The sequence below is a fragment of the Gigantopelta aegis genome, chromosome 9 (assembly GCF_016097555.1).
Source record: "Gigantopelta aegis isolate Gae_Host chromosome 9, Gae_host_genome, whole genome shotgun sequence".
Lineage (NCBI taxonomy): Eukaryota > Metazoa > Mollusca > Gastropoda > Neomphalida > Peltospiridae > Gigantopelta > Gigantopelta aegis.
The window spans coordinates 10,007,471-10,019,970 of NC_054707.1; the positions used below are offsets into that span (position 1 = coordinate 10,007,471).

The window sequence follows — 12,500 nt, forward strand, 5'->3', positions numbered from 1 at the left end:
AAACATGTTTACTTTTCTCCTTACGTCAAACCAAACTCAAAGTATTTACAAAAATATTTTTGTAGGAGGATGGAACCTCACAAAGCAGACGGCAACAAATAGAACCATGCACGACACAACATATCTAAATTTGAAGCTGTACAGGTTTCACGGCGAAACGTCACTGTGTCGTCACGCATTCGTTTCAAGTATTCATCATAAAATTAACGCTTTAAATTGCAGACTACAGTCAGTCAGAACAATGATGTCGCCTGTTGGACTGGTGGTTATATTGTTTAACTAGTCCGTGTGACTTTTTTTTTTACTGGCATTTGGCTAGCTTCCCTGAGAAACAAAACTTGAATTGTCCGCCATCTTATCTTCTCGCTACACCACGTCATCGACTGGTCAATGCGGAGTAAGTCTTGGACAGCGTGTCCATTCAGTCCATCGCTGTGCGGAATACTCTGGCTCTCAGGGAGTGTGAATGGTGCGCGCTCTATGACCATGTCAAAACGTTTCAAACGTAACTAAAAAGAGACGGCGAAACAACATCATTTTCCGAAATGACGTCATTTTGATAAGCGGTTACACTGTGGAATCCACATTAGGTTATGTCATCTCTTCACAAAATTAGATCATTCGATGTGCAATTGAAAACATTATGACACACGTGTGTCATACTGGTTAGATTTCCCTGAATATCTTGAACTATGTGGATAATAAACATCTTTATTATATACATAGCAATGAAATATTTAGATCTACAGAAACCATAAAAGTGAATACGATTTTTATGTCAACTCGTGATGTGTAAAAACCATATTTTCACTCATTGCTTCGCAATTCGAGAAAATATGGTGTTCACACATCACTCGTTGACATGAAAGTAATATTTAAAACAAACCCCAAAAAACATGAAATAGTTTTTATTTATTATATACATAACAATGAAATATATAGATTTACAGAAATCATAAACGTGATATCAGGTGAAAAGTCATATTTTCACTGTATTTTACCTACAGTGAAAATATAGCAATAATACATTAATGAATCAGTTATCTCCATTGTAGTGTACGTGTACGTTTGAGTGTACGTTTTTAAACTTGCCGTTCCATTTGCTTTGTATTTGTGGGTTTTTGGGGGGAGGATAATTTTGTCAGGTATGTTTGCATAACAGTATTATTAAGTAATTATTAATTAAATAAAGATACTTTTTATTCGTATATTTTCAAGTAAATGTTCAACAAAATTCCAACCGAAAGAAATATATCATGGCGTAACGTGTTTCTGATAGGATCAGTGAAAGACATAAAAATATGGTTTTTACACATCACGAGTTGACATAAAAATCGTATTCACTTTTATGGTTTCTGTAGATCTAAATATTTCATTGCTATGTATATAATAAAGATGTTTATTATCCACATAGTTCAAGATATTCAGGGAAATCTAACCAGTCATATATATATATATATATATATATATATATATATATATATATATATATATATATATATACATACACACACACACACACACACGTGTGTCTGTATCGCACATTGTGTGTGTGTGTGTATATATATATATATATATATATATATATATATATACTACAAGACACACACACACACACACACACATATATATATATATATATATATATATATATATATAGATAGATAGATAGATAGATAGATAGATAGATATATAGATATATACACGCAGAAACGCACATACAAGATACACGTATATATATATATATATATATATATATATATATATATATATATATATGTGTGTGTGTGTGTGTGTGTGTGTGTGTGTGTGTGTGTGTGTGTGTGTGTGTGTGTGTGTGTGTGTGTACAGTCAGACCTGGCAATCGTAATCGATTACAATCTTTGAAATAGCCATGTAATCGCAATCGTAATCGATTACGTTTATAATGTATATTAATGTATACATTGATAATATATATTATATTTATTTATTTATTACCCATATGGTCTACAATAAACGGTTACATAAATGACGTATTTTTCCCATGTAATCTTTACTGCCTGGTTCATAACAATACCTTGAAAACTGTTATAGCACACTACTGACGTCACGAGTTGCTATAGCAGCTTCCAGCTTGAGACAGTCGAGGTTTCGGAAATTGACATCAATCCACGTCACTGTATTTGACATCGCTTGGTGTTATTAACATCGACTGTGAAGCGATTACAATCATATTTAACGTTTGTTCAAAATCATAGCTTGTGGATAATAAATAAATTATAACATTCGCAGGAGTGCCATTCGAAATTTATGAAATTCGTTTGGGAATTGTTTTATACCGCTCGCTTTCGCTCGGGGAATAAACTAATTCCCAAACTCGTTTCATAAATTCCGTATAGCGCTCATGCAATAATGTCTCTCTCTCTCTCTCTCTGTGTGTGTGTGTGTGTGTGTGTGTGTGTGTGTGTGTGTGTGTGTGTGTGTGTGTGTGTGTGTGTGTGTGTGTGTGTGTGTGTGTGTGTGTGTGTGTGTGTGATATTTGCACATTCACTGACATAGCATTTCCTGATTTGCACCGTGATCTGCACCCACACTCGGTTAGCTCAAATACAGCTCGAGGGGCGGGAAGTGTGTGACACGTCACTAAGAACATAAACTTCTTCTTCTACACTCCAGCCATTTTGTTCAATTGGATGAAGATCTCGGTAGCTGGATGTGTATGATTTAACACGCATGTAATTTGCGCGTGTCATATGGCAGGCCTTGAACTTAACGACGGCACTATCGGCAATTGTTGTAGCTGCAATATGAATTGCCGTCGATCACGGGCTTCACCGATGGCAGTTTTCTGAAGAGATTATTTTTGGTTTCTATATTTGTTGCAAAAGTTACCGATTTAACATTGCCATTGTCAGGCTCAGTGAAACATTTTGAAATTGCCGTTCGAAAACCACTCAACATTTATTGTAGCCAACCATTGTCAATTCAAGGTGCTCGATGAATGCCACTTGAAGGTCTAACAGCTTCCACATGGTTGGTTTTGTTCATCCTCTGAAGCACATCCATGATGTCAATGGTGAGAATTCCGTTTGCTCGACCTGTCGGCGTTATATCAATAAAAGATCAGATTGAACTGGTTAAGCCTTCTCATTGAATCATAGGAGGAACAAAATATAGTCCACATTACACAAAGAAAAAAAACAACTTATCTATATATATAAAGTCTAAAATATTAATTTATTTAAGCTTGTTTTTTAAATGGCAACGTGGTGAATTAGTAATTCAACAGAATTGTTTTAAAAAACGAGTTGTGGCGTCAAGCACATCTAGAAATGGTCTTGATCGTCATGCAAAAGCTGGCTAAATCAGTCTAGTGGACAAGACAAAGGAGTCTTTCCTGCACATTCATTGCCCGCACAATGTAACTCTATGGACTGGCTGAGCTTCAGAGCAGTAGTGATATTAAGTCGGTCCAGACCAGCTTGATCTTGACTCAATCCAACCATCCCACTATGATCTCTTGCTCAAGGGTCTGGTCGGTTAACAGGTGAGAGAATAATAGTGTCTGGCACGAGTCCTTTTGTAGACGGTGGTGCGGGGTTTAGATCAGTCGGTTAAGTTGCCACTTGGGATACTTGCGTCGCAGGATCGAATCACCTCTGTGGAAATATTCAACTGATTAGGTTTTTTCTCGTTCCAACAATTGCACCACAGCTGGTTAAAGGCCGTGGTATTTGCTTTCCTGTCTGTGGGAAAGTGCATATAAAAGATCCCTTGCTGCATTAGGAAAATATCTAGTACATGTAGGTTTCCTCTGATGGCTGCGTCTCAGAATTACCAAATGGTTGACATTCAATAACCGATGATTAATTACTAAATTTGCTCCAGTGGTGTGGATGGTTTTTGTGACACGAATCTCAAGCTCGCTCAAAGGATTGATTTTCTTGAGACGAGTGTCACTGTTTAATACTACGAACACTCTTTATCACTGATGTTAACTAGGAATATTTGTGAATTCAGAAATTAAACGATTTCTTTTTTGATGAACATTGTAGTCAAACAGGATATACATTCCTTCTTTTTACAGATGACGTCATTTCTCAGCAACGCAATTCGACTGGACCTCGACGTGACATTTTCTGAGGACTCTGCTGGGATTGATGCCATCAAGGTGGTCGGGAAAAAGAACAGTGGCTAGTGGAAAGACTTGATTAAATAATGAGTGTGTTTTACATTATTATACTCGGGAGCAGTTATTTTAATGGACACTACCATTGTTACATGTTTCCCACTAACAGGACATTTTAAACGACTGACATTACAATGTGTTTTTGATCGTCCTTATGTTCGTATTTCCTAATATATTTTACAATGGATTTTACTACAGACAAAATTATTTGTGATTCAGTAATGAAATAAGTAACTGAGTTATTTTTGGTTATTTTAATCTTTTAAAGGTAGACTAAACTCCAACAAGAGCCTTATGTCTTAGAAAGATGCATACCCGGACCACCAACACATACTGACACTTTAACAAATGAAAAACGCGTAATTTTAGAATTAATAAAAAACCGTGATTATTCCTGCTAACTGGGGGCAGCCATTTTGTTTCATTTTTGTGACGACCGGTGGTATAGCTTGGGGCGAAGTGACGTCAGCTCAGGTCCAACTTCTCTATTACGCACAGTGTAAACAAATGCTCTAATTTACGACAAGGCACTTCGCTTTCATCAACCTGACTTGTAAAACAACATAAATGACTTGATAGTATAATAAACTATTTAACTAAATATATTTCAATTTGCATCAATATAACGAAATGGAGTTATAGTATTTTTTTCTTTTAAAAAATCCAAAGAAAAAAAAGCATGTTATTAGGCCTATTGGTAGGATACGTTCGAGCAAAAACGACCATTCACGATACCCAAGTGATAAAATTTTGTCTTTTCTCTGGGACTACGTAATTGGTCAGTTTTGTGATTTTAGATAGGAAAGTCTACTTAATCAAGGGTTTTACAGAATTACTTACAGTAATAAAGCTGGTGAAGTCCATTATGATTTGAGGTTATCACACAATACCCTGTGATGTTAATAAAAGAGGCACGTCTTTTTAGTGTGTCTAGACACAGTGTCTAGGAACCGTCTAAATATACATCTGCCAATCAAGAGCCACAGGTACAGGCCACGGAAAGAAAAGACCAATTAAACAAGAAAACACTCCGACTATTATTTCAGTACGTGGGTTAATTTATATATATAATACAGTTTTTCAACACTTTGACAATGGTGGTTTATTTTGTATTGAAAAATAAACCACATATACACGTTGCTGTGTTACTGGGATATATATTATTACAGAACACTGCGATGCATCCGCAAAAATCAGGTATGTTTTGTTTCTTCAGTTCGAAGACTAATTCCTGACGTGACACGTTAGGTATTACGTAACCACCAACTCGCCAGAGGGCGTATTCACTGGGATGGTACAAAATGGCTGCGCCCGTTATATATAATAGCCGTCACATTTAACCGTTTTATTAATTAACTATGCGATTATACTTGTTGATATTAAGCAATAATGTGCATTATGTATTGTTGAATATGCACACCAGTCCAAAAGCCTTGCTTTAGCATTCCTTTAACGACCCAAAACTGAACTTTCTTGATGACATTTATTTTATTTTTCAATTGAAATAGTTTTTTGTTCAAATTTTTTATAGCGATTTGTTACTCTAAACACTGTTTATTTAAAAATATTTTAACCCATTATTTTCTTGGTGTTTAAAAAAAAATTAATCGAAAGATTTTCAATAAATTTTCATTAGTCAGAATCGGAACCGTTTTCAAAATCTACTACATCTAACGATAAAACCGTAGCACGTGATCAGGTACGTACCTCTGCATAAAACATAGTCGAATGGGCATTTGCCAAAATAGTGGCTGAGTCCATGAATCTCTATCTAGTGTGTATTGTGTATTTCCACTTCCGAGGAGAGCCAGGTCGATTTATCTATGTCGGAGAGTCGGGAAGGTTTAAACATTGATTCTTATGTAAAAATATGTGTAGATTTCAGATCTGCATCTTTTACTTGCCTAAACCTGTACGTTAATTGGGAATTTGCATACTTTTAATATGTCACGGTCAACTTGTGTTCGATCTGCTGTAACCCCAAAACAACAGTCCATAGGACAGACACCAAATTATAGCACCAGTTATAGGGGAAATTAAACTCTAAAAAATATTTAAAATTCTGATACTTAATATCCAAACTTTCCATTTTGACTTGCTGGATTTTCATAATTGGTCAATTTGACCTACATTTTCAAGGTCAAATGAAGGTCATTGTTTCTGAATATATAATATGCTGTAAATGACACAAATCATTGGTTTCTTTTAATTCTTTCCAATAATATTGATCAATAATAATCATATTATTACTTTGGTTTATATATATATATATATATATATATATATATATATATATATATATATATATATATATATATATACTGAAAGGAAAAAGAAACGTCGGGTCATAAATTGTGGAAAAATTCCTAAATAAGTGGGCGGATTTGTGTGGAAGTTGTACAAATAACTCATTGTGTTATTGTGCATTATACCCTGAATCCACACTCAATGAAGTGTGATAGGGAGAGGTGTATGGCAAGACAATAAAAACCACCAAAAGCATGTGCAAAAGCATGATTCGGACGAAGTCGGGGGTACAACTCATACCACATTGTAGTGTTACCTGTTACAGAACACAATCCGATGCGTTATTTCGTAAAACTTTAATTGCCATTATGCCACGCTAGACCGAAGTTGAGAGGGGTCAAGCAATTTCACAGCTCATGCAAAGACAAGTTGCCGTGCAATTTGGTGTGAATGTTCGAACCATACAACGTCTTGTGATACGTTTACGGGTTACAGGAAAGGTTGCCGACCGTCGCCGGTCCGGGCGCCCACGTGTAACGTCACGCCGAGAGGACCGATCAATCAGGCTTGCGCATTTGCGCGATCGTCACCTTACTGCCACCGAATCTGCTCGCAACACCATAAGCACCCACAATCGTCCCATCCACCCCATAACTGTAAGGAATTTCCTATGGGTTGAAAACGCCTTTGGTGGTCATTGCTGGGAACTTGACAGCCGTCCGATACAGGGTGTGAGATCCTGGAGCCTCACGCCGTCCCTGCCGCATGTTGCAAGAGTGTGTAGGGACTTCCTTGCAGCGAACAACATCGTCCACCTCGATTGGCCCGCTTACAGCCCCGATCTGTCCCCCATCGAGAACTTGTGGGATCAGTTGGACAAGAAAGTGAGGAATCGTCCAAATCCACCCATCACCCTTGCCCAGCTCAGAGATGCCTTGGTAGACGAATGGAATAACATTCCAATGAGGAGTATGAATGCCTTGATTAATTCCATGGTCAGGGCAGCTACACAGGCACGGGGTGGTCACACACGGCACTAGTGAGACCAGTGAGACTAGTGGACTCATACACAGACTAACGAGAATTAAATGACATGTGACGAATACTAATGAATTGTTTCCATGAGTGTTTGATTTCAATTATAGGGGGTACCCTCATTTGCAATCTGATTATGTTGCCATTTTCTTTCACATTTCAATAAAAAAAATGACAGTATTATCATTAGTGTCCGTCCTTCATAGATATGTAGTAAAATTGTACATATCTTGTCATACAATTTGATCTGCTGGCTTTAAAGTTGACCCGACGTTTCTTTTTCCTTTCAGTATATATATATATATATATCCATTACACATCTAGTAGGTGTGCTTCCTGGTTGAGATTTCATGGGCAGATTCATAATTTAACGAAAGGGGGAGATGTTTAGGAAAAGATTACGTCCACATTTTGGGGCATGGTTTGTTAGAAATGGGTACCCATGTTTACAAGGTATGGTTTATCGTGAGGGTAGGTGCGATTTACGGTGAGGTTCCCACACAAAGGTGACATTTAAAGGTCATTTGGGTGTCATTTAAGGTTATTTAGGGTCAAATTAGTGGAAGTTAAGGTTTTTTTACATTTTTTGTTCCAGATTTCCAAGTTACATACTACTACGGTGGCTGGGAAAGGACATTACATAAAAAAAAATTCTCGATCGATCGACTGACTAACTCGATCGATCAAATTTACTATCTTGATCGATCGACTTTCGAAATCGAGGCTTTCCGTCAAGATGGACGATCGGGATACCGTTATAGGTTGACTATACCAAATAATATCCCACAGGCAACAATGTTAACATTTGTTGTTAAAAACACTATATGCAATATATCAACCAAACTATTACCCACAAACATCAGTACCACAGCTAAAATATACTTATGACATTCATCTAGGTAGGGGTGAGACGTAGCCCAGTGGTAAAGCTCTTGCTTGATGCGCGATCGGTTTGGGATCGATCCCCGTCAGTGGGCCCATTGGGCTATTTCTCGCTCCAGCCAGTGCACCACGACTGGTACATCAAAGGCGGTGGTATGTGCTATCCTGTCTATTTGACGGTGCATATAAAAGATCCCTTGCTACTAATCGAAAAGAGTAGTCCATGAAGAGGCGACAGCGGGTTTCCTCCCTCAATATCTGTGTGGTCTTAAACCATATGTCCGACGCCATATAACCGTAAATAAAATGTGTTGAGTGCGTCGTTAAATAAACCATTTCCTTCCTTCCTTCATCTAGGTACACTGTCCAACACAGAAATACAGGGCACTACATGTACAGGTCATTTTTCTTTTCTCAAATTGGAAAAGAACTAATCCCCATTCCCTTTGTACTACCAATTTGGTCGGGATAATGTAAGCAGATATGTACCGCACGTTTCACCATGGCTAAAAGCCACCTACTGTTCACATCTCTCAAGTAAACCCATTGTTGCAATAGCTAAGGCAACTACGTATTTGTTCCTAGCAGATATTATGATCCATCTGATATGCTGATATGCATCGAATGGATAGAGGGGCATGCAGTGGTTAGCCTCATATGGACATATATGAACACATTTTTTGTCGGACAAAACAGTCCTGTCATATATTGTAATTTATTACCCATATGGGCAGTGAGATGCGGGTGAATATATTTTCTATCTTTCCCATGGTGTTGTCAGTCACTCACATTTCCCTAGGGAAAGATATAGAGATTATTAAACGAGCTTGTGTGTCGTATTGATTTTACGAAATGAGTGTTAGGATGTTTGTATTGCCCGAGCGAGAGCGAGGGTAATACATGAATCCTGATAAGAGTTGACGTCATGACGTTAGTTTGGTGACGTCATCGGTTTCCTTGACTGTCGTCTCTCGTTGATGAGATTTTACAAAACATTTAGCTCCACCAGTGTTCAGTTTTTGTTGAAATCGTTTAAGCAATTTGTTCTTGTTAACAATTAAACATGCTCCAAACTAATTTCTTTGTAGTTCATTCACTTCCCACTAGAAACATCAGTTCATTACGAATGTGACCTATCTTGCTTACATTTGATTTGTGTACCTAAAGATAGCTTTTTACGTCATAGCTTTTCATCCGTAACGTTATCAGTTTCCTCATACTTTCAAATCTTGTATATTATATAGTTTGTGTCATGTATGAAGTTTAAAGTTTAAGTTTCTAAACTATTTGCACTATGGGTAATAAATACAATAAACCACTCGATACTCGTAAGTTATTGTCTATGTGTTTGCCTCTTGGAGAGGGGCCAGCAATTAATGTCATCAATGCATTTGTAAGGAAATATGTGGATGAAATGGTTGTTTCTTTTGTGACTCAAAGTGGGTTGTCCACAACCATGGCACTGTCTGGCGTGATTTCAGACTGTCGTTTTCGTGTATGTCATATCCACTATCCACATTCACTGTCTTTTTTATAATGAACGGAAGATACATTTTCTGTGCATGATATTTGCTTCCGACACAGACATAGTTGTCTTAACTGTAGCAAAAGCGAGTAAACTTCAGGGGTATGAATTGAGGGTGGCCGTTGCCCATGGTAAAAACGTGGTACACACAGGAACCAGCCATCGCGAATAAACCGGGAAGACACAGGACATAGTGATGACTTCTACTTCAGGCAATTTCCAGATGAGGAACAGTCCCTGCCTTCAGTGGGATAAAGATAAAGACGAAGAGTGCCTGGGATGTCTGGAAATCCATGCCACAGCTTTGACTACTTATTTAACCAAACCATTTAGTAGAGAAAGGACATGCACAATATATAATGCTTTGTTGTGTTTTACAGCAAAACTTCACAATTTCTAAAGTAAATGAAGCCAGGTAAATTTGTTTGCATATCGGAATCGCCAGATAGAAAACATTCCAACTAGTCAAGCTGCCTTGCTTCAACATATCAGATGGGTGTGTACCAGGGAAATACATATAGAACAGGTTTTCACTGCATGACGAATCTTGTCATCACCAACAGACTTGGCTTGGAAAACGAAAATGAATCAGACGTGTCCTGTATGAAACACACTTTTGAAGGTTTCAAAGGACTGTCCGGAACTAATCAAATGTAAGATCTAAAAAGCAAACTGTACGGACGGTGAAAATAGCAAAAATCCAACTCAAGGCACGCATCTGTGTTTCTGTGTTGGATAGTCTGCCTATATAAATGTCATAAGTGTATTTTAGTTTTGGATGACTATGGCAAAGTAAACTGTATTAATGGCACAGCAAGTACGAAGCCGTAGATATAACGGGATGATTAGAAGTCAAATGTTCATTATTGATTCAATTACCTAAAAACCTATTTTTATACAAGTCACATTACCGTAATTTGTGAAAGACTGCTCCATATCTTCCATGAATTGGGAATTCTTGGGCACCGTCCGTGCAATATGGTTTGCAGATCTTGCCTTTAGTTAGTTCCGGACAGTCATTTGAAGTCTTCAAACTTGTGCTTCATACAGAGCACCTCCGATTCATTTTCTTTTCCCAAGCCAAGTATATTGTATTGGTGATGGCAAGATACGAGTCCCCAATTTAAAATGAAACAATTGCTATGTCTCAATATAAGATAACCGTGTAGGCATATAGCGTAACCATTCGTGTATTACTGTAACAAATCTAGAATTTATCAGCTGTATTCTTGGCAATGTCAATTTGTAACATCAGTGCTGTTGTTGTTGTTGTTGTTGTGGGTTTTTTGTTGTTGTTGTTGTTGTTGTTGTTATTGTTGTTTTAGTCGCAGTTCTAGTTTCAACCCGTGAAAATGGACACAAAGTTTGGTTAATTTACAAACTTTACCACATTTGGATAAAGTTAAAGTGAAATAAGAGTCTGTGATATTGAAACGGGGAAATATCCTTAAACACATACTTAGAGCTTGTCTCAATAACCGTTATTTCTCAGAGGTATGTTGGCTTTTCACAAATACAAACACCAGAATGATCAAAAACATTTTAAAACAATACAATAAAATCTAAGTAATGTCTGATTTCAATTATCAAAACCAGTTCTAACTTCTAATAGTGACAGATACGTATTAGTATTTACAAAGTAGGGTCTGTCGCTTTAAATGTGTTGTTGACACCTTCGTACAGTGTAGGTGTATAGCGTGATGCTACCTTTACAAACGGACCATGTGAAAGACCAGGTGTTTGTCTCATGCCCATTGGCCACACGTGTTTGATCGCTATACTGATTAAATCGTCGAGCTTGTAATTTGGATCAACGCTGGTGGGTTAATAGCCCGTTACAGGCACCATAAGAGAATTAACACTTCACGTGTTTGGTAAATATAGTCATTTGTCATTCGGTTTATGTATTTTAATAAGGTTGTCCCCCCCCCCCCCCCCCCAGTTAATATCAAAATATTTACTGATTTCCAGTATTGCTTTAGGTTTTGTGTATGTGTTCAATTGTGTTTTTAATAATATAATCTGTACTGGGTTGTTGTTAGTTGTTGTTTTTCATGTGTGTGTGGGGAGGGTTGTTGTTGTTGTTGCTGTTGCTCTTGGTGGCGGTGGTGGTGGTGGTGGTGGTGGTGGTGGGGTGTAGCGTTGTCATCCATGAACACTGATCTGACTGCCAAACGTTGCTTATCAAAATGAGAAAATAACAGCAATTGATAGCGTTGCCTATTAAGATTTCCTTGAACCGTAATGAGATACCATTTACAATCATGTAAAACGTATCCCATACCATTCATTACAGAGATTCCACCAAAAGTGGTGGTATCCAGTATGTTTTGGCAGTGTAGGCGGTGTTTGGTGGTTTCTACACACGAATTCTACCGTCATTTACAGAAGCAGAAAGCGACTTTCCAGACAGTGGATATTTTGTCATGGCTCTAGATTCCATCTCGTTCGTTTTTGACACCATGACAAATGTAATGCTCTAAGTCGCGGTGTCAGAACGGGTCGTTTGATTGGCTTTCTGGCTCGGCATCCAGTTGTTTTAGCCGTTTCTTAATGTTCTCGTAAATATGGCCCTATTTGGTTACTAGTTGGCTTTCGGGAACCTGCTGGAGGCAAAAAGAAAACGCCTAACCAATATCA

General features: G+C 37.6%; 2 protein-coding genes across 3 annotated transcripts in view; both read left to right on the forward strand.

Moving 5' to 3' along the window:
* The window catches only part of LOC121380492 (serine-rich 25 kDa antigen protein-like), a 16,900-nt gene extending 8,425 nt beyond the window's left edge, over positions 1-8,475 (forward strand). Inside the window, exons 3-4 of one of the 2 annotated variants that reach the window (XR_005958950.1) lie at positions 4,070-4,204; positions 8,049-8,475. Coding sequence is in view for 1 of the 2 variants with exons in the window: in XM_041509319.1 (XP_041365253.1) it covers positions 4,070-4,073 (4 nt within the window). In the remaining variant the exon portion in view is untranslated. Of the gene's footprint in view, positions 1-4,069; positions 4,414-8,048 lie in introns of those variants that run through there. The other variant, XM_041509319.1, reaches the window with a different exon arrangement.
* A 3,162-nt stretch (positions 8,476-11,637) lies between these two features.
* Positions 11,638-12,500, forward strand: part of LOC121382038 (peptidoglycan recognition protein 1-like) — a 12,254-nt gene continuing 11,391 nt past the window's right edge. Inside the window, exon 1 of the mRNA XM_041511513.1 lies at positions 11,638-11,734. The gene's annotated coding sequence lies outside the window, so the exon portion shown is untranslated. The remainder of the gene's footprint in view (positions 11,735-12,500) is intronic.